The 26,840-nt window shown below is 54.4% G+C and overlaps 1 protein-coding gene across 2 annotated transcripts; it reads right to left on the bottom strand.

Annotated features, from left to right (window-relative positions):
* Window positions 1-105: 105 nt before the first annotated feature.
* Window positions 106-26,840, bottom strand: Runx3 (RUNX family transcription factor 3). Of its 2 annotated transcripts, XM_020154474.2 has the most exons (5): window positions 26,556-26,840; window positions 24,532-24,688; window positions 17,048-17,152; window positions 7,166-7,315; window positions 106-3,456 (listed from the first exon to the last, which is right to left on the bottom strand). In XM_020154474.2, the coding sequence occupies exons 1-5, from the start codon at window positions 26,838-26,840 to the stop codon at window positions 2,921-2,923; spliced, it is 1,233 nt and encodes a 410-aa protein (XP_020010063.1). In that variant the 3' UTR covers window positions 106-2,920. The 2 variants fall into 2 exon arrangements, with proteins under 2 accessions (XP_020010063.1, XP_073937062.1); XM_074080961.1 differs by lacking the exon at window positions 7,166-7,315.

Here is a 26,840-nt window from a genome sequence, read left to right as displayed (position 1 = left end):
ACCTCTGGATCTTGGTTTCCCTTGGTGAGGTGCAGGTGATGGAAATTTGAACCAGAGGCTCTGGAGGTCACAGCTCCTCACCTATCAGCATTTGGGAGGGGCTGTCATTGCCTACACAGTGATCCCAAATAAACATGAATAGAAGCAGAGTGTTGGCCACACAGATACTGTTGCCAGCCTAGGTCCTGCTTACACCAGGGAGGCCTGTCCAGGACACACCTGCAGGAGAACCTGCGACTATGGCCCGGATCCCACAGGGCAGAGGCAATGCCAGGGTTTAGGCTGGGGAATTAGAGCTTCCTTTGTGGTGTTGGCAAAACTTTGGGATTACTTTCTGAAGTGGGCATCACTAAAAAATGCCCCAACTGGCTAGGCCTAGGCTAGGCTGGGGCATTGTGGGGGTCAGGGTTCCCTGCTGGTGGGGTGGGAAGGGAGTTGTCAGGTCAGGTCCCCACACCATCACCCTGAGACTCCCATCTTCAGGCTGTGGTCCCAGCTCAGTCATGAGCAGCTCCAGGGAGCTGTGGAACCTATGACACCACTATGGCACCTCAGGGGCCTCGTCTACTAAACAGCACTTCCTGGGTTGCAGTGCAGACTGCTCTGCTGCCAAGTTGTCATCGTCCCTGCACCTCTGCCCTTCTCCAAACCTAATTCTGAGTTAGCACAGTGTTTCCATCTCTGTGTGAACAAAGCCACCTGAGAGGGGAGGTGGCCCCATCCACAGCAGGCTCAGCCCTGTCCCTGACCTACGCCCCATTTCCTTCCTCCTGGGCAAGAGCTGGAAGTCTCCCACTCCATATGGAGTCTTTGAAGGCTGGCACGAGATCCTTCAATACATCTCAGTTATATTATTGTAACAAATCATTCAAAATTCCATTTTACAGTTAAATAGTACAGAAGACACACAGTTTACTGTACAAGCAAGTTGTGCATGAAAAACAAACACATCAAGCAAACGATAGTGCAAAGCAGCTTCTGTCCTCCCCTCTCCCTCAGCTCTGGGCACTTTCAGGAAGACATGAGCATGGCAGGTCCCAATGCCTCTGCGTGACAATATGTCACAAAGGAACAGCACCTGTCACCAACATCCCTTGCTTCCTTGTGCTTTCTAGTCTGTGCTCACCTAGCACGTTAGAGCAGCCTTGCAAATAAGGACCCATTTTTATCAGCCCAGGCTGTCTGGACCCCCTGGCGTCACTGCCAGGGGTACAGTGGAGAGGCTGGGCTGATTTACTTCCTATCCCTGCCCCACCAGGGCTTGGGTATTAGGAAGTGGTAGGCATCACATCTGGGGTGGACTACAAAGTGCTGGGCACTGTGAACCCAGACGCCTCCCTTGCTGGCCTAGGCCAGGCCACGCCACGGACTGGGAGTGATGCAGGTAGGAGGGCAGTGGACTTGCAGGTGCTTCCTGAGAAGGGGATGAGAGGCCCCCTGGGAGCAGACAGCTGGCAGGACACCCCAGCTTCAACAGACATGGGGAGTGATTTTCCAGTGAGGGCAGAACAAGAGAAACTGCAGCGGTAGGATGTGTGCAGGATCACCAGGACTTCCTAGCCTGCCAGGGGTGCGTGCGGCTATTGGTACAGATTGGGTTGCACAGCAGGCCCCATGCTACCACAGAAACCATCACTAAGGAGCACTGGAGGGGAGATTTCCACAGCCACATGGGATGCGGCTCAGCTATGCAAAGCCACACGTTGGCCTGCCCTGGTAAGTTTTTTCTTGTACCTTTTTCAGAACTAGAACTGAGACAGGACTCTCTGAGCCTGAGCACTCAGACAAGACCTGTTTTCCCACCTGCTGAATGGAGGGTAGCAAGTGACCTCAGAGCACAGCCGTGCTGCCCATCACAACTCCACGTGGTCCCTTGGACAAGCGAGATCCTAGTGCCTCCCTTGGTCCCCTGCATATAGGAAGTGATGTCTGGACGTGGGATCCTGACAGCCCTCCACACCTGCAGAAGGCAAGGTGTGTGTGTGTGTGGTGGGGGGAGTCTGTCGAAGTTTATCTGGGAGAGACCTTGTTTTAAAATGTTTGATGAAGCTACTTTTTCTAAAATCAGATTTAAAAACTGGTTTTGTTCACACTTCGAGTGCAAACAGGTCAGCGAACTGTGTGTCAGGAGCTGGAAGATGTGGCTGGGGGCAGGGGCACAGCTTGGTGGACCTAGGGGGTCAGGACTGCTGACCTACCCTGATCACTCCCCACTCCAATGCTTTCTGCTAGGATTTATCTGACTTTTGAGTTCTCCAAGAGCACAGAGGGCGAGCGCCTTAGGTGGAAAGTGCACAGAGGGTCCAAGTGTATGGGCCCTTCCTGCTTCAGAGACCCGCCACAACCAGGTCTGCGCTGGTCCTGGGGCCCACAGATAACTGGGATGGGGCAGGGGCCCTCTTGGGTGGTAGGAATTGTGGGGAAACGGGCTGAGGGCTGGTTGGGGTGTGTCTTCATCCCCTCTGCCAGCCATATCCTTCCCCACCTGTGCAGGGAGGGGGAGCCCTGTCGGGTGAGGGGCTTTCCAGTTCTTACTCATGGCTGTCAATGCAGAGGGAGGGCTGGGACCATGGGATGTAGGGTGTCTGAGGAAGGCGGAGGCCTGGGGTTTATCCTGTGGGCGAAGGCTACCTCTCTGGAGCAGAGATGGCCTATGTCACAGAGGCAGGCCTACAATAGCTAGGGCAGTACGGTGGTTCTGGGGAGGTAGCAGGGTGAGATGAGGAAGACAGAGTGGGGGACCTCCGCGCCCTGTCTGTACAATGATGTGGCTGGATGGAAACTCTGGGAGCCGCCTGCCAGCTCCAACCCCTGGTGAGAAGTCCTGCTCCTGCTGAGAGCCTTGGAAGGGGGTGCCGTCCCTGGCGGAGGGCTAGGGTCCTGTGGGCAGTGAGGAGTCCGCTGGAGGGTGGGTGGACAGTCAGTAGGGCCGCCACACGGCCTCGTCCATGCGGCCCGGTGTGCTCAGGGCCGTGGGTGAGTTGCTGTGGCTGCCTTCAGCCTCCACGCCATCGCCTTGGCCCAGGCTGGGGTTCATGAGGTTGCCAGCAGCCACTGATGTGGCACTGCTGGGACAGGAGGCCAGCATGCGGGTGGGAGAGCGCTCACCACCACCCGCAGCCACCATGGAGAACTGGTAGGAGCCTGAGGAGGCTCCATAGTAGAGGTGGTAGGGCGCAGGGTTGGCCTGGAAGGGGCCGCTCTGGCTCTGCGGGGCCCCAGGGTAGGGCGGTGGGAGGTAGGTGTGGTGGAAGCGGCTGGTGGCTGGCATGCCCGCCACGCTGAGGCTGCTCAGGCTGGTGCCCGAGGGAGTGGCGCTGTAGGGGAAGGCAGCTGACATGGCCCCTGGGTAATGCATCCTGGGATCGGAGAAGCGGCTCTCTGTGAGGGTTGGCAAGGCCGGGAAGGAGCGGTCAAACTGGCGGGGGTCTGGGAACGGGTTCAGGTCCGAGGTGCCTGGAGACAGCAAGAAGGAGAGTCAATGGCAGCCAAGACCACTCAGGGCCTTCTTGAAGTGTGACCTCAGGGCTCTGGTCCACTAGGTCCATGCTGGGCATCTTGGCTCTGCTTTTCTTGCCCAGGACTGCAGAGGGGTTGGAGCCCCATGACTTCCTGGGGAGCAAGTGCAGAGCCCTGCTGGGCCCCCACCCAGAGACAGGAGAAGGGATGGCCCGTCTTCCCTCCCTGAGGCTTCACTAGCTCAGCGGGAGACAGGATGAGGATGGGGCATTAAGACCTGACAAGACCACCCATGTGAAAGCATCTCCAAAGGCCCATGAGACCGGGAGCTGGACCCCACTTCTGAAGATGCGGAAACTGAGGCAGAGAGAAAGGCCTGTTTCACCATAGCCCCTCTGCTTCTTGCTGGGGCATGTGTGTGAGTGGATGTGCATGCCCTCGGTGTGCCTCTCCTGCCCAGGTGCAGCTCAGTTGGGTTCTGGCCCTGTCCCGGTCACAGAAATGGCCAGCCAGACCCTGAGCTGGCTTCCCTGGGAACTTGGCTCCTCAACTGGGTGTAAGACAAGAGTGTTCCAGCCTGTATGCTTACTTTCATAATCTCAGACCCCAAACCTCAGCATTCAAATGGCCTCTGGGACCAAGTCTAACCCCAGTGGTGGGAAAATGGAGGCCCAGACAGGGAGAGGCACAAAGGCTCACAGAACACACCAGATCTAGTACAAAACCCTAGGGTTCTGGTCCTGAGGTCAAACTATACTGTGTCAAAGCTAGCTGTGTGGCCTGTGCAGCCTGATAGCTACCCTAGTTTTGACTCTTACTAGCTGTATTTGGGCAAGTCACTTAACCTCTCTGTGCATCAGTTTCTCAGGGACCATACCAATTTGTAAGGATTCAGTTAGCTGATAGGTTTAAAGTGTTTACGGTAGAGCTGGGCACAGAGCAAATACTACACTGCCGTAGTTGCTGTGACATGTGTTGCTCTGGAGAACTGGCCCACTCAGGCCCCAGAAAACAAAGCCCTGACCTGGGGCCACCTTTGTACTCTGGCAGTAGTGGTCCACAGATGAAGCCTGTATGGTTCCAATCCCTCTGTTTGTCCCACCAAAGACTCAGGGCCAGCAGAGGACCCTGGAGACCAAGCTTCATCCCCCGGCTCAGCAGGGCTGCTGTCAGCTCTGGTGGGTACTGCTGGCCATGACAAATTCAGGCCGCCTGCTTTTTCAGCTCTGCCTGAGGTGCTAGGTAACCTCAGGTAACACTTGTCACTTCTTGCAGTCAGCTGGGCATACTTCCTTTAGTAGGGTTTCTGGTCCTGCCTGTGGATCACAATGGAGGGCTGCCCTGGCTAAAGGCGGGGAGATGGGGGCAGGGTTCCAGGCAGCTGGAGCCTTCTAGAAGGTCTGGTCCCCTCCCTAGTAGGTCGCTGGCTGACAAGTCTGTCTTGAAGCCCAGGTGGCAGAGGGCAGCTGGCACCCACCTGTACCCAGAAGTCCTGAGGAAAGGGTGCTCCAAGCCCAGACAAGGTGGGCAGCTGCTCCGTACTGAGTAGAGTGGGGGCAGATGCTGCCCACCTGAGAGAACCCTGTTCTCAAGCCAAAGGAACCCAAGCAGGGACTGGGATTCAACAGCAGGGTGGCCCTGGGAACACAGGCCCTGTAGTAGAGGGCCTGCCAGGACCTGTCATTGTCCCCTCCTGGAGGCTGCCACCTCTTCTCTGGAGGGTTAGTACCTGCCCAAGGCACTCCCCAGTCCCCTCAACAGCTTCCTCAGGCTCCTATGCCCACCCCTAGCCTCACAACCCCAGGAAACCCGAGCTGCGGGGGCCACTGTCCAGCAGCCAATCCTAACAGTGGGGAGAAATGTTTATTTTCTTCTCCAAATTGCCCCGGCTGGTGTGTGGTGCTGAATGGGCCCTTTGAGCTGTGAGAAGCCCCCATTGTGGGCAGCTGCAGCTGCTGGGGGGCAGGAGCTAAGTATGGAGGGGCTGGGGCCTTGGCATTGCCTGCTAGTGACCAAAGCTGGAAGGGGGGTGGTCAAAGCTAATAACAGGCACCAAGAAAAGTATGGGGACAGGCCTGGGGAGGGGGCTGCCTGTGGCCCCCTAGTTGGGGATAGCTAACGAGGGGCTGGGGGCCCCATCTCAGGATACAGTAGCAGAAGGACTGGGTCAACCACTGTCCCACACAGGCCAGGCTTCCTGTCCTTCCAGCCTGAGTAGATACAGGGACTCTGTCTGCTTCCGGGTGGTCAGGACTGCTTCTGGCTCCCAAGGGCACTGATCCCCAAGTCATGCCATGCCAACTGTGGAAGGGCAGACATGGGCTCTCCCTCCACGGAGCTGATCACAGGAAGCCACTGTTCACCCCCTCGCTGGATCTGGGGTGTGTGTGGCTGGGTTCCACACATTGAAGCCTGGCTCTGCCCAGGGCAGGGAGGCCTGGCATGTTGGGTTGCTGTGACTTGCAGATGCTGGCCTGGGAGAGCAAGAGAGGAACAGCTCCTGGGAAGGGGTGGGCATGAGCTGTGTGCAAGAACACCTCCCAACACCTCCTGAGGCTAGACCTTACCTGGCAGTGCCCAGGGATCGAATCTGTCAGCCTGTGGGCTCAGGCAGGATGGACATGAGATGGACCTAACACCTCTCCCCACCTTGGGCTCAGATTCCTGAGCCTGGGCAAGAGGGGAGGCGGTTTCCTTCACTCGGAGGGGCCCCATGACTAGAGGCCATGGCAAGGGCCAGGCAAGGCCTCTCTCTGCAGAGACCCAGAATCCCTGGCTAGGCATAGCATGAGGAAGAGGACAGAAGGCAGGGGACAAGAACTAGCTCTGGGCCTTCCTGCTCTGGGCCTCTTCTCAGGCCTTCAGAAGAATACAACATTCTTCAGGGACTTTGGACCCGGTCACTGATGGGCTGTGACCCAAGGGTGGCCTGAACCTTTTCAGCCTGAATTCACTCACCTGCCACATGGGTCCTAAGCAGGTTCAGATGAGCCGAGTGGGAAGGGGCACGGCAGCAGACTGCCCTTTAGCCTTGGGCCAGACCTGCAGCTGGGTGCCTGCCACTGCCTGGCCCTAGTGTCAGCTGTACTCAGTCTCCTGTGCCCCAGCTTACCAGCCGAGCACTCAGAGACCAGGACAGAGGTGTGGCAGCTGACACTGGCTAAGCACATACCCTGAGTCTTGCACCTGTCCTGGGCCTAATGTTAAGCTGCCTCATCTGGGCAGTGCCGACAGATCAGGCCTGGGCCTCCCTGATTGGGAGGAGACTCTGGCAAAGGCTGTGCCTTTCCAGGGACCCACTCCACTCTGCCTCGCTTTCTGATAAGGAAGCCAAGGCCACACTGCGCACAGTGTGGACGTCTCTGTTCTTACTCTGGGGGCAAGTCATGCCCAAGTATAACAGAGGCACTTCAGGATTAACCCCATGTCCCCAGGGAACAGTGTGAGCTCTGGAGGGCAGGGGCTGTTTCTGTTCAGGCTGACCCCTGGGGCCAGGTACCTTGTGAGTCAATAAATGTTTGCTAAGTGAATGAGCAAAGGCCTGGCACAGAGTGGACCTCCAGGGATATCCACAGATAGAGACCAGGCCATGGCATCTCCACAGAACAAAGGCACAGAGTCACCTTTCAGAGGGGCTTGCTCTGGGGCAGGTGGGCTCTGCCCTGGTTCTACTCCCCTGCCTGCAACAGCCCCCACTCTTCTGTACCTTGGATTGGGGTCTGGGCCTGGCTGCTGAAGTGGCTTGTGGTGCTGAGTGAGCCGCGGGGGCTGGGCGTGCTCGGTGTCCCTCGCATGCGCAGGTCCCCAAAGCGCTCTGGGAACGCCTTGGTCTGGTCTTCTATTTTCTGCCGGTGCCCTGTGCAGCAGGAAGAATGCATCAGCCACCAGTTCCTCGGTCTCCGGGGACAGAGAAATGTCTCGAATGCGGGTAAGTTCTGCCTGAGGTCTAGCCTTAGCCTCTGCGGGGAGAGCCCTGAGGTCACCACTCACCTTCTGCAAGGTGTTCAGACTTTTCTGAACAGAAAATGGTGATGACGTGTTACAGCAGGGCTGCCTGTGTGGCCGCTAAGTGCGTGAGTGGGAAGGGTATTCTCGTGCTACATGTGGGACCCTGACAGAGGTTCCAGGTCACACAGGCAGTAAGCCATGAAGCTGAGACTCAAACTCTAGGCTGAGATCAAGCCTGTGATCTAACCTTCACAACATGGTTTGACAAAAGGGGAAACTGAAGCAACAGGCCTGAGAAAGTGGCTTAAGCAAGGGAGGCAGAAGAACAGTGGGGGGAGGGGCTTGCTACCCTATGTCCCCCACAGGACCCCACCCTCCACTCAGCCAGCAAGAGCAAGAGGCCCAGGGAAGGGAGTTCCCTGCTCCTGAGCCAGCCTGGGGACCATCACTTCCTCCTCTGCGGGCCTCAGATGGAGGGGATGCCCACCAGGGTGCTAGGCAGAGGCTTGGGCACCTGAATGACAGGCTGGACTCTTACCCCTGCCTGGAAGCTGGGGCCAGGGGACCAGCGCACTGGGTATGAGGTGTCACATTCGGAGGGCACCACAATCGCTTCCTGCCATCCCTCTGCATGGCCCACCAGCAGGAAGCCTAGCCTTGCCCAGCCCCCTAAGTGCTAGCAGGTCATGGAGGCCAGGTGAGAGCCCAGGGCCTCCCGTCACACACACATTTTCAATGACTCATCCTTCATCTCACAAGCAACACGTGACATTTACAAAAATCAAAACACTGCAGATAGGCTCTGTCACCTCCCCAGACCCCCCTACAGTAGTCCCTACCACAGCCAGTTTTTGGTTCTATGTGCGTGGAAAAGAGAGAGGAAGATTCTCATGGAACTTTCTAGAATGACCTCAGCTGGGGATATCATTCTGTCACTTCCCTTGTGAGCCATGTACCTTGGAGCTCAAGCTCAGGTTCCATGTCTGTGAAATGGGGAGTCACCAGTCTTACATGGCTTCCTGGGGCGGTGAGATGGCCCTGATACCAGATGTCCCTCCATCCTGCTTGCCACATCCCCTCTGTTCCTTTCCTGGATGGACATTTAGTTTGTTTCCAAATATTCCCTTTGATCTCTTATACACACTTCTCCCAGGAAGGGCCCTGTTCATAACCCCATGTCTAAGGTCCCTCTAGGGTCCACTCCAAACTGAACTAAACCTTTGGAAGGCCACACACTCCTGGGTTCTACCAGTCAGTTGAATATTCAGCCTTTGGCCCATTGCTTCCACTACCTCCAAGAGGACTACAGATCGGAGAGGCATGGAAGCTTGTCTGAGGTTACACAGTAAAGGAAAATGGTAGGATATCTTGGACCTGGGCCTTTTTAGAAAGGTGTGGACAGGAGACTAAACAGGAGGAAAAGTGGCTGAGTCCCTGGTCTGCAGTGACATGGAATTTTCTACACTGACATAGAGGGGGTGAAGTAGAACTCCTCACTGTTCCCCTGGAGTGGACAGGTGGCTGCAGGCTGTACACTGTGAAGTAACTGCTGACCACTGCTGGGAGGGAGGGGAAGAGGTGGAGCCTCAGAAGGGGACAAGGAGGATTCTGGTACCCGCAGGTTGTTAGCTAAGATTCCCAACCATCCCTGCTCAAGCTGAAATGGGTATCCAAGAACCTCAGAAACGGAGCAGGGGTCCTGGGAGAACCAGGGAACCCTGCTGTCTTCCAATTGGGCCCTGGCTGTGGGAATGAAGCCACTTAGCCTTCAGTGCCCTGACCTGAGACGTTTGGCAACAAAGGGGAGAACATGGATTTGGGGTGAGTTTGGCAGGAACTGGTGCTGTCACTTAATTGAGGTTAGTGGGAGGGGTGGGGACTGAGGCCACAGAGTGGCTTGGCCTCGTAGAGGGCACCTGATTGGTGTCCAGGTGGGGTGGCCATTGACTCCAGGCTTCCCATTCCAGGCTCAGTGCTCAGCCCTGCCAGGCCTCAGAGCAAATGCCATTGGCCAGCTCTGGGCCACTGTAAATGGCAGGAGACATGGATAAGCTGGGGGACAATAAAGTCAGAGTAATCTCAACAGGCAGGAAGCCCACCGGATGAACGTGGAGCCCACAGATTGACCTGACGGCAGCTTGGGTACGAAGGATCCGGGTGTCTTAGTTAACCATAAGCTCCAAGTGAGCCAATGGGGCTCAGAGATGCTGCTGCCAAACCTCAGGCCTTGTCACAATCGTCACTGGTGGACAACATCCCCTGTTTCTGAGTCACACCATGTACAGAGTGTTTACAATGATGCCTGCAGCCTGAGAAATGAAGGCAGAGTTCACAGGCAGCCGGGTTTGAGTGTGTAGCCTGAGGCCTCACTCCTTCCCCACCTCAAGCTGTGGTGTCCATCCCACTGCCTCCCAGGGGTATAGGCCCTGGCCTCACACAATCTGTGCACAGCTCCCAACCCCATGATCACCACTAATGTGACTATCACCGTACCCCTGCTTGTGCCCCAGGGACGCAGACTAGGCACTGAGACCAGAATGATGACCTTGTATCTAGATGGAACAGAGCCAGAATGGCAGGGCTGAATTCACACCCAGCTCCCCAACTCCAGGTCCAGTGCTCCTCTCTGACGTTTTCCTTTTTGCTCCCACTGTGGCTATGACAAGCCTGATGTTGGTGGCTGGCCCTAGCCTGGCTAAGTGTCAGGGAAAACGGCCCAGGCCCCCCACCCCATGCTGCTTTGCCTTCGGGAGGGTGACTTCCTGGAGCAGGGCAGCTGCCGTGGTACGCCACGTGGGGAATTGCTTCCCTGTGGCTGTGCAGCACTGGAGCCACCACCAGGGAGGGGCAAAGGGGAGCCCAGGCGGCCTCATGTGGCCAGGGCGCCAGAGAGTCTCAGAGCCCCGGGCTGACTCCTCATACTGCGAGTGGGACGAACGGAAGTGCCTGTGCCCAAGAGGACATGGGCCACAGAAAAGCCTCTTTCATTCAGTGAGAGCTAGGCAGGGCTGGCCCTACTCACCAGGTCTCCTGGGGCCTTGCCCTTCTGTGCTCAGTGCCTCAGTTTCTCTCTGCACAGCCCGTATGAGTCCCCCTCCCTCAGGAAGTCCCTGACTTAAGATCATAAGCATCCACTGCTGGTCTGACTGGCCACGCCACCCAGAAGAAAAGGCCAGTGGCTCCTCCAGGGCCACCTATCACCTCCACTGCTGCTGTGCTCAGTTTCTCAAATCATCTCTGTCTCCTGCTTCAGAGCTCCTGCTCAGGACAGTCTGAGCCCAGGACTGTTCTTAAAAGCAGGAGTGGAAATACAAAATCTGCTGCCCTACCACAGTGTCTGAGCAGCTTCCAGGCTTGTCACTTCCTCTTGAAAACTCCCTACAACGGAAGGGAAGGTCATCACGTTCCCATTCTACAGGTGAGGAAACAGAGGCTTGAGACAGCCAGTGATGTGTTCACAGGAGGCATCTGGGCCACCTCCTCTCCCAGGAGCCTCTCAGGAAAATCAGGGCCTTCACACAGGTGCTAGGGTTCAGCCCTGGCTAGGACCAGGGCTGCTTTCTGCAAGGCCACAAGGTAGGGCCTGGGCAGAGTAGGAAGAGAGGGTCTTAGTGAACTCCAGTGGGGTGGAGCTCAGGTGGAAAGTCTGTCTCCAATCACACCCTGCTGTAGCCCACCAAGTCCTCTCCTCTGGGTCTCAGGTTCCACATCTGTGAAGTAGTCATCAGCCTGTCTAACCGAGGGGGTGGATGGGCTGGAGGACAGATCACAAGACCTGGCGGTAGTGAATGGCTATGGGAAGCCCCTTCAGGTCTGTGGGGCCAAGCTTGGGCTGTCCACCAGCCCCAGCAGCAGGGGGCAGACCACAGATAGCAACCCCAGCACAGTTCTGGTTAGTGCCCAGGCCCCTCACTTATTGGGAACAGATCACAGTCTGCTCTGCTAAGTGCCTACTGGCCTCAGGCCCACGGCAGGCAGCCATTACTTCCTGGTGGTCCTAGGCAAGTCACTCTTCCTTTGGGCCTCAGTTTCTTCATCTACAAAGTGGGGACCACACACTAGGACCCCCAAGGTTGAGGGTAGGTTTGAGAAGTACACAGCCTATAGGGTTAGCCTTCAGGGAAGGCATGTGGGCCCAGGGGAACAGTACTTCTCCATATAGCTGTGAAGTGACAACACCCCCACCCCCAGCTGACCTTGCAGATAGAGGAAAAGGGTCAAAGCAGGGCACGGAATGCTGGGGCACTTCAGGCTTGGCAACTTGCCCAAGTATACTACCATTCCCAGGGTGCTTCCTCGTCATAGTTGGCCACAGTTCCCACCACCTGCCAGATCCTAATGCTTCTGGGGAGCCAAGAGGCCACAGGGGCCAGCCCCTGCCTTTCTGCTGCTCACCCAAGGTCCTGTGAGGCCCTGTGAAGGCCTCCAACCATTGTAGCAGGCATCATGATGGGCCAGGCAGGCCACTCTTATCATCTGCCCCCTCCCCTTCCACCTTACAGACGGGAAAGTGGACACCGTGGTAAAGTGGACCGTGGTAAAGGTCACAGCGAGAGTCAAAGCCAGAGTGCTCGTGTTCCATGTTGCTCTCCCAAGAGGAGAGCTGGGCCACCTGGCTGTGGGCTCCAGCTGGCAAGAGGTCAGTTCTGAGTTGGGCCCCTGAACAGGTGGAAGGGGAGCAGCTCACAGGGCCCCAGGAACTGTGTCCTCTGCCAGGCAACAATGTGAGCCCCAGTCACCGCCCTATGCCCATCCAAAGCAGTTCGGCAGCCTCCATGGCTCAGACACAGCAGCCACTGTCTGCTGGCTGTGAGGCTGGTGAGCGCCTGGCCTCTGCGGCCTGTCAGGAGATTTACACCGGACTGGACTCAGAACAGCCGCATGGAATGGCAGGCGGGTGCTGGCCCGGGGTGGTCTGCCGTGAATCGGCCCCCTGTGAGCAGATGAAAGCCAGTGGTGGCTGGGCAGGGAAGCTGGCTGGCTGGGGGCCAGGGCTGGGAGGCAGCAGCTCCCTCCCAGGGCTGCAACTGGGGCTTCCAGGCCTGGCCTTGATTAGGGCACCAGGGAGGTCTGAGGTTAACCCTTTCCCTCCCACTGGGCTGCTCCCAGCTCCCCTTGGGCCTGCTTCTCCTTGGGATGCTCCTGGGCAGCGGGGACCTCAAGCCCCAGGGTCAGCTCCCTGGCCTGGGAGTCCTTTCCTCAGCTTCCCGAAGTGCAGTAGGGTCCCAGGACACACCCAGCACTCCAGCACTCTCTAACACCCAGTGACAGCTCAGGTTCACTCTTCCCCACCTTGCTGCTGCCCCTCACTTCCTTCAGGCCCCTCAAACCTCACCTCCTCAGGAGCTCCTCCTTCTCTCCCTCCACCCTCCTGCAAGACTCCTCCAAGCTTTGCTTGTCATCACTGGACTTCTGCTACCTACAGTTAAATGAGCTAATTACCTGTTTACTTTTTTTATTTCTCAAATTGATGCTGAGCACTCCGAACAAGAATTCGGCAGAGAAGAGAGAAGAATCTGTGTTCTGTGGACCATATGGAGCAGTGTGGGGTGAGGGATGAATAATAAAGAGGCAAGGTAGAGAGCCACACAGCCTTTGGAAGGTAAGTGCTCCAGGCAGAATGAAGGGGGAGGTGAGGATGTGCTTGTGTGACCTGAAGCAGGGTTGCCTGGCTGAGGAGGTTGAGTAATGGCTACAGTGTAGGTATGAGGGACCCCTGCATTTGGGGGTGTCCGGGAGTGTGCCTGGCCAGCGTGGCGAGATAAAGAGGATGCAGGAGAGGAAGAGAGACAGGTCATAGGCACAGATTAGGCAAGACTAGCAAGGCCATGGTAACTGACACTCGGGTGGGAGCCCGTAGGGCTGGGTCATGATAGTGTTCTGAGCACATGGAACAGTGCCTGACAGATGGTGGGTGCCCAGGAAAGCATTTGCTAAAATCACTCTAGGTATGTTATAGGGCCCAGGAAGGACCTGGGACCTGGGCCTTACCCTTTCAGTACCAGTACCTGCTAAACCTGGGATGGAGTTAGCTGTTTCCAAACCATGATTACCACCAGCATTGCCAGGCGCAGTACTAACTCCCGCCCTGATCCTGGATCCAGTTCAGCAGTCTGCCTTTTAACCAGCCCCCAGCAACTCAGAGGGACATCAGCACTGAGAACCTCAGAAACCAAGGCCACACAGGCAGGAAGCCACCAAGCGAGCCTCAGACCCAGCTGGCCACCTGGCTGTAGGTTGGGCACGCTCTGCAGGGCACCAGAGGGGAACGACTGAGCCACAGAACCCACAGCTGGGCCTCAGGGACCCTCAGACTCCCTCTCCTGTGCTCTAGTCCTGCTCCCACCCTACCTCACCCTGCACCACTGATGGCTCAGACCTCACAGGGGGCCAGAGTGCAAAGCAGGAAAAAGCCTGGAAAGGAAATTCTAGAGTGCAGGAGGCTTGGGACAGTCCCTGAGGGCTGCTGGGCACTTCCTGGGGGCCAGGCACCCGAAACTCACTGAACCTCATAGCTCCCCAAAGCACACAGGAACACCTCCCCCTTCCCCCCCCCGGCCACTTTCCAGACCTAACACAGTCTGGAAAGCATGGCTCTGCCATGCCTGTCTCCCTTGTTGTTGGTGACTGGCAATTCATGGAAGCTTTATAAATGGCCTTGGCCTTTTCCTTCTTCTATACAGGGAAACTGAGGGCAGGAAAAGGGAAGAATTTGTCCAAAGTCCCAGACTGAAGTCCAGGTTGGGACTGGATCCCGAAGTACTGGCTCACCACTACCACTCTGATCTTGGGGCCAAGGGCAGGAAAGAGTACATCCTAAGGATGGGGCATTTGGAGATAGATGTCTTCCACCCCCACTCTGGTCCATGAGCTTCTGCTAAAACTTTATTTGGACAAGTCACTTTAATACTGCTGATCTGACTGGACACTGGTAACTCTCACCTGTAATCCTAGCTACTCAGGAGGCAGAGATCAGGAGGATCATGGTTCAAAGCCAGCCTGGGCAAACTGTTCATGAAAGCCTATCTCGAAAAACCCCATCACAAGAAAGGGCTGGTGGAATGGCTTGAGGTGTAGGCCCTGAGTTCAAACCCCAGTACTACAAAATAACAACAAAAACAACAATAACAAAAAACTGGTGGTCTGGCCTCTGCCAAAGCCCAGATAGTGACACCAGAGTGTCTTAGGACACACCAGCAATCCTGGCCTCTGACTCTGGCTTGTTTTGTTTCTTAGCCTGTTTTCTTTCTCTTCCTCTTGTTACCTGTCTTCTTTTGACCCTAGCTGTCTAGTCCTGTGCAGCTCTGCCCCTAGCAGCAATTCCCCAGAAGGAGCTGTCTCAGGCCCAGGTCCCCAGGAGAGAAGGACAGCCAGGATTCACCCAGGGCTCCGGAGGGCAAAGCAGGGCCTTGGAGGGGGGGACAGCCCTGGGCTGGACAGGCTGAATGTGGAGGGCCCTGAAGGATGCCAGGCACTGTCTGATCCCTTGGGACCTTTCCTCCTACCCCCTAGACCCCCTGCTCATGTACCTCTGGGAGTGGGGTGCTCCTTATTTTCTGGAGTGACCTTAAGCGCCACATCCTCATGCTAAGCCCCACCCTGGCCTGTCCACATAGAGGCCTAACCTGGAGATGTGGGGCAGGACTGACTCCTTCAGTGAGGTTTTACACGGTGCTGAGTGCTAAGAGTTGGGTGGGTAGGGAAAGGCACAGGGACCAGTGACTCACAGGGACCTTCTAGGTGGGTGGCATCATCCCCCCTTCATGAAGGAGCAGGCAGAGGCCCAGAGGCCAAGGACCTCCCAAGGTCACACAGGGAGTGACAGTCCTGAAAAGGCCATCGGTTACCTCTTAGAAATCCTGTGACTATTTTACACAGATTTAACTGTCATCTGCTCATAACAGCACCACAAAGTAGCTAGCTGCTTTTATGAACCCATTTTTAAGACAAGAAAACTGAGGCAAAGAGGTGACTTGTCTGAAGTCTAATAGTCAGGCAGCTGGCTCAGAATTTACTCTCTGTACCACAGTGGCCTGTGGATCACAATGGCTTCCCACACATTGCCACCTTCAAGACTCCTGGGCTCCCTGACCTGGTTCCCAGATGACAAAACAGACCAGAAAGGAGATGTGACCATCTAGGGCCAAGGGCATGAGCCTACCCATGTCACTGCTCAAGCAGGAAGGGGAAGGCAGGAGTCAGGCCAAAGGAGGTGCTGCCTGGGAGCTAATGACATAGACTGATGTCCATGTATAGGAGCACAGGGCACAGAGGCAGTGGCCCCTGGGGGCCAGGAAGGGACCTTTCCTAGCCCAGCTCTGCATCCATCCTGAGTGGACAGCTTAGGACTGGGGATGCAGCTCAGTGGAAGAGCACTCACCTAGCATACGTGAGACCCTGGGTTCGTTCCCCAGTACCACAAGAACAAACCAACCCAGATGAGTGGACAGCCCAGAAAGGGGATAGGTGGACCCCCGACTCTCAGGGCCAGGCCAGGTCACCCCTCTCCAATGTGACACTAGCATAGGCCACACTCTCCATCTGAGCCTCCTAGGCACTGAGTAGTGGCACCAGGAGCCTGCCCTGCCCTCCTGCTTTAGACCTGTTCAGCTCCAATGGAGCCCATGTTGGGGAAGCCCAAGAGCCAGAGGAGCGCCTCCCTACCCCCACCTGCACACATACTAGCACCATATGAGGTTTCTGCCAGCACCCAGTGTCCTGGACCATCTCCTCTTGGGAAGGAGGCAATTCTTTGGCTCAGCTGTCATAGACTCCCATGCAATAACAAGTGTGAGAGGATTTTCTAAACTGCAAAAGATCCCAGTTAGAAAGAAAGAGAGGGACAGGTCAGCTCTTGACAGGCCAAGTGCCTGGGCAGAGAGGTTCAGACAGAGTCCTGGGATCAGATCAGGACGGAGCCAGTCCAGAGCTGGCTGCTGGTTCTTATTTCATTCATTCAGTGAACACAAACCTGGGACCACCCCTCCAGCTTCCAGCCCTAATCAGCAAAGTCCAGGCCTGCAGCAGGCAGAAGGAACTAGACACCGATTCCCTGATGGGTGGAGACTCCTGCACACTGTAGGTGTTCAAGACGTTTTTGCAGAATCAAATTTGCATTCCTGATGTGGTCCGTGTAGGTCCTAGGGCCAGAGTGCCTGGGCTCTGTAACCTGAGCAAGTCCCAGGAGGGGAGCTGGTCTCAAAGCACAGCCACAGCTGGAGTGGCTTCTGCCTTCTGGTCACTGTCCACTGACCATCCTCATTCCCTGATGGAGGAAGCTGGGGTATAGCCTGAACTTGGCCCAACCTCTGCCTCAAAACCCTCACTGAATCTGAAGCTGCTTCCACCCTTCTCCTTTCCATGTCCCTGCTAGCTGATTCCCCCCCTCATCCGGCTATCACACCAGGGAGGAGGTGAGCCATCCTGTTGGCTTGGCCACTCAGTCCTTTCCCTCACTTCTTGCAGTTTGGGGTTAAGAATAGAAGGTTTGCCAGCAAGCACACGAGGTAGAGGAGGTGGTGCAGAGCTGAGGACGGAGACCCCAGCAGTATTCCAGGGACCCAGGGTTGCCTATCTGACCTTGCCGCTGCCCTTCACTCACTGGAACCTCTGCCCTTGTCCAGTGCTTGGTGGCACTTACGTCTGGGCTCCCGGGGTCCATCCACGGTGACCTTGATGGCTCGGTGGTAGGTGGCCACTTGGGTGGGGTTGGTGAACACTGTGATGGTCAGTGTGAAGCTCTTCCCTGAGGGGAGAAAGGCAGGAGGTTGGGCCTGGCATTGTCACAACCCCTGATTACCCACCTATACCCCACCACAGAGCCCTGACTTTCAGGAAGGGCCACAGGAAGGGCCTCCCCTTGAACCCAGAAGGAGAAGGGGGGCCTGGGTAAAGTTAAGCTGCTGGGCTTGATCTTCAAGGCCCCTGGGGGGTCCATCACCTTCTTACCACCATGATCTTCCCCACCTTCTGTCTTCTTGGTCTTCCTTTGTGCTATTTTTTCTATTCAGGGACCCACATAATTTTGGGGTAGGGAGCATGGATGGTTGTGTGTGTGTGTATACATATATACGTGTATATCTATATCTATTTATATATATATGTACACAAATTTTCCCTGAAATTGGAGATCTTTGTAGAAAAATATGAGAATATAGAAAATGTGAGGAGAAAGAGGAGGAGAAGTCCACTGGCCAGAGAGAAACCCCATTACCATTTGGGGATTTTCACCTTTTTGCATGGACATACATATTTAGACAGTAGCAGTGGTACTAAAATATGTATTTTCATGCCCTATTTTTTTTTTAATTTAACATCACATCAGAAGCACTTTCCATGTCATTAAAAATTCTTCATAAACTTTGTTTCTTAATGGCTGCAAAGTATTTCAGTGTGGAAGCCTCATCTTTTATTTATCCACCTCCTGATGTCGGCGCTAATTTCTTACTGCTGTGTGCAGCCAGAGCTGGAAAGGACCGAGCTGGGAGCTGCAGACGTTTCATTTGTAGACACAACTGTTATTTCCAGAACCCTGTTCTATTTTTAGATAGACATTTGGCTCCAAAGTCTCCATTCAAAATTCCTGAGAGGGGGAAAAGACTTTTAAAATAATGCCTTTTTTTTCACCATTTAAAATAAAATAAAATGAAAATGACCTTCTGTTTATAAAAATCTTTGTCTGCATCTCTGCTTATTTTCTCAGAATAGATTCCAAGAAGTGGTGAGCGCTCGCATTGCATCAGAGGGCAGGGACTGACGCGGGTGTTGATCTCTGGGAGCAAAATGACTCTCCAGAGATTTACGGGGCATCATGAGTGGTGTGAGGCATCACCCAAGTGCCATCAGCTCGGTGACAGTGTCTATCAAGATGGAAGATCTTTAAACTCTCTTGAAGATCTCTGTTTGCCTTTCTCCTATTATTAGTGAGACTGAAACTTTTTATACCATCATTATCTGTCATAATTCAACACAAGTTATTGCTTCATGTTTTTTACATTTTCCTGTTGGGGCATTTGAAAGCTGCTGTGTGTGAAGTTAACACTCTCCCTGCTGTCTTTGGGGCAGTTGGTCCCCCGGCCAGTCTCATTTCACTTTCTAATAGCAAGCTGTTCTAGTTCTAGCTCTCATTAGCGACTTCTACCGTTTTTATTTAGACAGGTTTCACCATACAGGGAGGAGAAACAGGCTTGCTTTCAACAAAGCGCTGGCTTCAGTGATATCTTTGATTGGTCTGGGGATTGACTGGTAGTCTGGTCTAAGGCAAGGGTTTCCTCTAAGAACAACCCAAATTTCCTAGCACTTTGGTAAGCGCTGTCTCCCCACCCTCTGTACTCTCTTACACCCCAAAGCTTTGGGTCAGACCTCACCTCCTTCTACTCTGTTCTGTGTATCAGCTGTCTCTGGGACTGTTGCAGGTCTGAGCTCCCTGAGGGAAGGGCCTGGTGCACCTGCCTCTCCTGGGCTGGCCCTCAGTGGTGCTAGGGAGGCTTCCATGTGTTCATCCTGGGGTCCTGCCAACAGTGTTTCCAGGCATGTGGCAGGTTTCAACAATCCCTCTTTACAGGTGAGGGGTGACACTCAGGGTAGGGCAAGATCTTATGGGCTCTTTGCACAGGTAAAAATTCTAGCCTAGAAACAGGAGACACCTGAACAAAATTAAACCTGTCAGGCAGAAGGGCTGCCTAGAGAACTCGGGACTTCTGGGAGGCAAGGGGGAGTCCAAAAGTAGGAGCAGTAGAGCTGAGGCCCCCTGTGCACTCTGGGGCTTTTCTGGAGATATTTTCTAAGCCAGCCAGCTGAGGCTGGGACAGAAATGCTGAGGCACCTGTCCCTAGAGCTCTGAGTCAGAACAAACCTGGCCCCTCACTCTCAGGCCAATGCGGGAGAAGCCACATGACTTGTGGCTCCACAAACTGCCAAAGGGGGGAAGCACCGCGCAGCTGGCCTCAGACTCCCTGGATGTTCCTTCTCTCCCCTGAGGTTCTTTCCCTCCCACAGCCTCCTCCGCAACCAGCCAGGCACTGGTGTGTAGGGAGACCTTCCCACCACCTCCGTGGTTCTAGGGCCAGGCTGATGGAGGAGTCAAGCCACTGTGATCCAGACACTGAGGATCAGCAGCCCCCTGGCCCCTGTAACCGCAGCCCTGGCCCACGGCAAATGCTCCCTCAAGTCTGACGTCACCTTCTTACTGAGGTTTTGCCTTGGTTCCTGAATTGAAAGTAGGTATTTTGGGGCCAGGGTGTGGTTCAGAGGTACTGTGCTTGACGAGAAGGCTCTAGACCCTGGGTTCTATCCCTGGCATGGCAAAAAATAAGTAAGTAAATAAATGAATAAAGCAGGCATTTTAACCTGGCTTCCATGGGGGACCGTTCCTAACCTCTAACTGAAGTACAGCCTCTCTTGAGCACCAGCAGTACCTGTGACCTTGTCATCCACAGACAGCTCAGGTATTTACATATCACATTGCAGCCCCTGCAGATTTCTCTAAATACCCTTTTTATGTTCGTCACAACCTCAAAATCATGGTTGTCATTAGACCCACTGCTAGATCTTGTTATTTAATACACTAAACAAAGCAGGATATTTATCACAACTTCTTAAGCATCCTGCGGTTTTCACAAAGCTGGTTCCCACTGCAAGCCTTCGTGTTTGCTCATGCCGAAGCCACTGAAGCCACTGGATCCAGAGACCGCAGGGCGCTCCCTCTCCCTCCTCCCTCTGGCTCCCTGGCCCCGAGCGCATTTCCCTAAGACCCTCATCATTTTTAACGACTCCTCTACTTATTTATTTTGTGTCCCTCCACCAAATGATAAGCTCCTGGGTCGGGGGGTTAGAATTTTTGTCTTGCTCACTGCTGTGTCCTCAACCCCCAGGACAGCATCCAACACATAATAGATGTTTGACAAATTTGTTAAATGCAGTAAGAGCAGCATCACTGCTGTCGTTTTAGAGATGAAGAAAGTGAGGCTCACAGAGGGGCAGGGAGTGGACCAGGTCACACAGTACGCAGGCAGGACTCAGGAGGTCAGAATGTGCTGGAGCTGCCCCTCTACCCAGGTACTCAAGCCCTGTGAGAAGCCACCTCCGCCACCCCCTGCACCAGACAGCAAACCACATGCTATTGCTGAGGTCACCGGTATGTCTCAACAGTGTCCTCCCAGTTCCCAGGACTGTAACTACCCCTCCCAGGTATCCCCAGGGTGTGTGTGTTGGGGGGGCAGCACAGGAGTGGAGGGGCAGAGACCCAGAGAACCAAGGGAGGGAGAAGTCATCTCCCTGAGTGCTCCAGCTCTCCCTGGGCCTGCCCTGCTCTCTCTCATCTCTTGGCCTCCTGGAGCAGGATGTCAAGAAGACAAAGAAGGTAGACAGCTCTGCAGGAGCCCAGTCCGCATGAAATGGTACTGAGTCCAGGGGCTGCAATCTAGGAACTCTGAGTGCTGGTCCTGTTGGACATAGGATGCTCCATCCAAGTGTGGGAAACAAGCGTCCCCGACATTGCTACCAGACGCAGGGCCTGGGTCAGGCAGCGTGGTGATGGGCAGGTCCTTGGACCTCTGGCTTGGGTTTTTGTGTGACAGCCTCCATCCACAGAAGCTGCATGAGCAGCAGAGTACCCAAATCTCAGGCCCTGAGACCTCTGGGTTGTCTCAGCATTTACAGGCTGCCACCTCCACAGTGGCCCAGCCTGAGCCTGTGCGCTCCACCACAAACCCCTTCCAGCTAAAGATGGCTCAGGTGCTCTACTTCCTAGAGGACAATTTGGGGGTTCAGGGGGTGTTTGTCCAATGGTGGCACTGGCATTTAAAGATGGATGTGCCATGGGGGGAGGAATGTGCAAATCTAGCCCTGAACAGGACCATTTCTTTTGGGAGGGAAAAACCTGCTTTAAGAAATTTCCTGAGCCATGGCCCTAACTTAGTTTTGCATAAAACAAGGCCCTTTGTTGTTGTTGTTGTTTTTTCCACTTTTAGTGTCTACTGAATTTTCCAGAAGGGAAGACAGTAACGGTTCCCTTCCTTCCTCTCTCTTCCTCTTACTTTTGGGGCTGGGGACGTGACTTGGTGGTAGAGCTGCTTATCCAGCACGTATGATGCCCAGAGTTTGATACCCAGCACCGCCAAAAAAGAGAAAAAACCAAAAACCAAAACCCAAAAGCCATGTTTAGAACTTTACCAGGAGTTTCACATCTTCAGAAAATCATGACCCTGATGGTAAGGCCTCGTTCAGACTTTAACCCTGCTTACTATTCGCTGTGGCCACTGAAGGGCTTCTAAATAGAGGGCTTTTCTCACCTGACATCTGCATATTCAAACTAATATTTTGTTATAAATGACTTTCCTTTTATCTCCTTCACAGATATGGAATTACACAGATCTGAAACTGTAAGTAGGTAGACCACTGGTAACTACAAATGTCACCGTAGGAGACAAGACACTGGAAAGAGAAGGAAGGGATGCCCGGGGCAGGCTGCTTTCCTTTGCTTTTCCGGGTTCACATAGGCAGCCTTATCATGAGAGCTCTGTGGTGGTGTTTCCTACAAGTCTTTTTTGGAAAACTATCTTCCTGGAATTCAGACAGAACCAAGGAATTAAAAAAAAAAAAAAAAAGGAAACAATCAGAAATTTCCACTTGAATTCTTAGTCCTGGCAGATGTCAAGGAACCAAGGAAGGGTCCTGGGTTCTAAACCATACCCCATCCCGACCTAAAATGGCCCAGATTCTGTGTCAATCTCAGGTTTGTTCTCAGGCGGGAATTTCCCAATCAGCAGGATGGGTGCAGCCTCATGCCCCTGGACCCCTGCACCCTCCTTCCTCACCCCAGTGCTTCTACCTCTCCCACTCAACAATTTACACTTTCTGGGTTTCCCCCACCCCCGCCCAAACCACACTGTAATCAGAGAATCAGTGACTGTCACCACTCAAAGGGACCTCAAAGGCTCCTCTGGTCCCCAGTATTTGAAGTAACAAAATCTCTAAATGTGTATCCAGTTCTTGGTATGTGCCAACATATACATGTTAATCAGTTTCCTTAATTCTCCCCAAATGTCTTAATTTCACTCCCATTTTATAGATGAGGAAGTTGAAGCACAGAGAGGTTAAGTCATTTGCCCATTGCCATCCAGCAAGTCACCAGCAGAGCTGGGACTCTAAGCTGGGTCTGCCAGTTCTAGAGCTCAGACTCAGACTCTGAAAGACTAGGAGCCTCCAAGGGGTGGACACCTTGTCCAGAGCTCCCCAGGCCTGAGAACTCCCACTTGGGCCTCTTCCTGCCTCCCAGGACCACTGAAACCAGATTGGATGTGAGAACCGTTTATAAATTCAACCTCCTGCATCTCCCAGAGTCCAAGAATAGCCTTAACCTTGCAATCTCCAAGAACATGTGGTACAAATACTCTGGAAACCTGTTTCCCTTCCTGTGGGCAGGCAAGTCACCGAGAATCATTTGTGCCAGGCATGGTGGTATATAACTATAATCCCAGCACTCATGAGGCAGGAAGATCTCAAGCTTGAGGTCAGCTTGGGTTCCAGAGTGAAACCCTCTCTCAAAAGAGACCATTCTCAGTGTGCAGCCAGGCCAGAGGAGGTCTCCGGGTCTGGGTAAGTCAGAGAATCATCACCTCCTCTCTTTCTCTATCTTACCTCCCTAGAGAGGGAGCGGGGGGGGGGGGAGGGAGAAGGAAGCACCTTGTTCTTCATGCCTTGCCAGGCTCCTGGGACCCACCTCACTTTCTGCCTGCTTTCCAAGGGACAGCAGCTATACTATCCCCCATCCAACCACACACCTGGGCCAGCCTCCCCTGCCTGCCACTGACCTACGACCTAAGCCACTGGCTGTCTACTCAGGGCCAGGGCTGGGATTAAGTTGCAAAGGGCTTGGGAGATTGGGGATGACAAAAGGGGCTTGGAGACTAATTAGGAGCGCCAATGAAAGCTTAATTCATAAAAGCAAACATTTTCCATCCATCAACCTGCAACCAGTTAAGGGCAACGTTTGAAAGAACTCTGTGCACGGGGAAGGGAGCCAACAGGAACAGGAAATGTTTGAAAGAATGTAAACTATTTCAGTTTCATAAAAAGTAACAAGTAAACAGTTATTACATGCAAATAATGCCCTGGTTTTAATTAATGCTGAAAAGTCAAAATATGTTTGACATTTGTATGTATACATTGAACGGTTGGAGGACAAAATGGTGCCCAGATGCCCGGTTGGGAGCAGTGCTGGCTGTTCACAGGGAACTCGAACCTTCAGAAAGCCTTGTTTATGGGTGATGAAAAGCACAATTCTGCCCCAGCCCCACAGCCTGGCAGCCTGCACGGAGTCTGGGAGCAGGGAGTCCAGCTTCCTTCTTAACCCAGGAGGGGCTCCTGGTGTTTGGGAAGGAAGACTGGCGCAGCTACTTCTGGCAGCCTGGTCTTAAAGGGCCAGTAACCTGCAAGTCTCCATTTCACAGGGCAGGCAGGACAGGGTTTCTAGGACTCCTCCACGAAGGAGGTAAATGATGATGGGTTTCGGGTCCCAGCATCCTCCCACTCAATAGCCTGTGGCGACAGCCACTGTGGCGTCTGGTCCTGCCTTCCTGCCTGGGTAGATCAGACAGGCAGGGTGGCCACCAGTTTGGCTCTGGGGAGATAGTGGTCTTCAAGCCAGGCTTTTGAACGTTCAGCATTCAACCTGCAACCCTTTCTCTTTCAAAGTCCCTTGGGCTTAAAACGCCACAGCTGGGGAGAGACACCCTCTACCCCTGGGGGAGAGTGGCTGGGTGCTTGGGCCCTACCGGCCAAGGATTTGTCCTCTAAAGTCCTTGCCCAAGAAACCTCAAGCTCCCTCTGTGAGCCGTCTGTCCAGGATCCTCTCTCGTAGAAACAGTACGGGAGACTTCCAGAGTTAGTAAACCCGGGACCCTGGGAGAAACTGTTTTTCTGGCAAGCGACCCTGAACTTATTCACATCCTCACAGGGGTCTATGACATCGTGAGGGATAACAAACTGTTATTTTAGACATAGCTGGCTGGACCCACAGACCTATTTCTGGGCTTCTCTTCGGACCCCAAGTCCTCGCTCAGCTTCTATCCCCCCACCTTTGCCATCACCATGTGCGGCTGGCAAGGTCTCCCTTCCACTCACCTCGCCCACTGCGGCCCACGAAGCGCAGGTCATTGAATCTAGCCACCTGGTTCTTCATGACAGCAGAGGCATTGCGCAGTTCAGCAGAATAGTTCTCATCGTTGCCTGCCATCACCGTCACCACCGTCCCATCTGGCACATCCCCCAGTGCCACCACCTGAGGACACGGGATGGGAGGGAGCGCCAGATTAGAAAGGCAAAGGAAAGCCAGGCAATGAGGGGAGGGGCTGGACCTGAACCTGCAGCTCCCCTACGGTTCCAGGTGCACTGCAGATAACTCAAATGCAGGGAGGGGAAGAGGCTTAAAAACAATGGAGACCTTTCTCTAAATATAATGAAAACAAGCTAATGAAATCATTTTCTATGCCCTGATCCTAGATCGACTGGTTAACCCGTGTCCCAAGAAATCATCCTTTCTTATTAACTAAGTTAGACCTACAAAAGAACTGTGGCTCAGCGCAGCTACTGTGAGGTGAGATGCAGTTCCCTGTCGTCTTTTGTTTGAGCAAAAGAGGAATCAGCACGCTCCTAGCAACTGGGTCTCCGAGTAGAAAAACCATCAGTAATAATATTATCAGGGCTGCTCCTTGCACTCAGTTCATGCAGAAGCCCTTTGGGGTATGAAATTTGGCCCTGCAATGTGGCCCAGGCCGTTTATTGGCCTCTGCAGAGCCTGAATTCGTTATGCAGAGAAAATGCAAAATGCAAAACAAACTGCTGTTTTGAGAGCAGAAACTCCTGTAAAGTAAGTGTGTGTGTTTGTGGGGGGAGCTGATAACTGGAAGATGCACCTGCTGGGAATTGCAGAATGGGTGAGATCCCCCCCTCAATGTGGTCTCCTCTACCCCACCCCACGGAGCCCCGAGAGGCAGATGCCTTTTGAAAAGCAACCACACTCTAAACAGAGTCACAGACATTTAAACGTGGCTGCCGCGTGCAGGGACTAGCGATCCAGATGGTAAAAATTTCAAGGAGAAAATGTTTGGGGTCTGATTAAAAAGGCCAGATTTCCTGTCAACATCCTGTCTTCTTTTAATTTCAAAGATTCCTTTTAAGCTCCAAGTGACAGTAAAACCTCCGATCTGACGATTACAGTCACACGGGTCTCCTCCCCCTCCTCCCTGGGAGATTTCCCCCGCTGGTATTTTAAGATGTCACCCGGGAGACCTCAAAGAGCCGCTCGTCTTTTTTTTTTTTTTTTTTCAAATCGAAGTCGTCTTAATGGGAGCAAGGACGGCTTCAGCTGCCAGCAGCCGCTGTTTCCAGTCACCTCGGGCACCACCACCTCCCCAGTCGCCGGCCCTTCCTGCCCTGCCCTTTTCTCACGGCAGCTGTGAGAGGTTTAGGGGAAAACCAAGGCGTTTTCGTTTCATCTCGCTGCCCCCTTAAAAAAATGAAAATGAAACAGTCGCCTATTATCTGGCATAGAGAAAAAGATTTGAATGACTGGGGGATACGAGGAGGAGGCACCCCCAATCTCAGCCTGTCATTCGGGATGCAGACTATCCCGGCGACAACCGCTTAGGATACGGTGCCTCCTCTTTCCAGCCTAGGGTCGCCGGGTGCAAAATTTCAGAAGCCCGAGGTTTGAGGGTGTGAGCAGGAAGTGTGTCTGAGGCAGCACAGGAGGAGGGGTGCTGGCGGTGGAGGCTAGGCCCTAGTCACTGTGCGCACCCCACCTCCGGAGTCCTCGCCCTGGCTCTGGGGACCCTCTTCCCGGTGGCTGGTAGGACCTTGTCCGAGGGATCTCGATTAGGGGAGGCAAAAGCCCCATCCGCCCGTTTCCGCATCAGCGTCTCTACGCAGGGCTCCATGAAGGCCAGGTGAAGGATGAAAAGTTATCAGATCGGAGGACATCTAAAAGAGGGAACGCCAAAGTCCTCGTGACGAGCGCACAGCGCCGCTGCGGATGCCCAGATATCGCCGCAGTCTCGGGCACGACCCTTCCTTCGCCACTGTTCCCGGGGCCCTGGCTCCTGCATGCAGCTGGGCGTCCTCCCGTCCGCCCAGGGGCCCGCACTCACCTTGAAGGCGACGGGCAGCGTCTTGTTGCAGCGCCAGTGCGAGGGCAGCACGGAGCAGAGGAAGTTGGGGCTGTCGGTGCGCACGAGCTCTCCCGCGTGGTCCGACAGCACGTCCACCATCGAGCGCACCTCGGGCCGGGCGCGCCCGCCGGGCCCCACGGCCGCCTGCGCGCTCAGCGCGCCGCTGTTCTCGCCCATCTTGCTGCCGCCGCCGCCGCCGCAGGGGAAGGCCGTGGAGGGAGGTGTGAAGCGGCGGCTGGTGCTCGGGTCTACAGGAATACGCAT

The sequence above is a fragment of the Castor canadensis genome, chromosome 7, assembly GCF_047511655.1.
Source record: "Castor canadensis chromosome 7, mCasCan1.hap1v2, whole genome shotgun sequence".
Lineage (NCBI taxonomy): Eukaryota > Metazoa > Chordata > Mammalia > Rodentia > Castoridae > Castor > Castor canadensis.
This window is presented reverse-complemented; position numbering and strand designations above follow the sequence as displayed.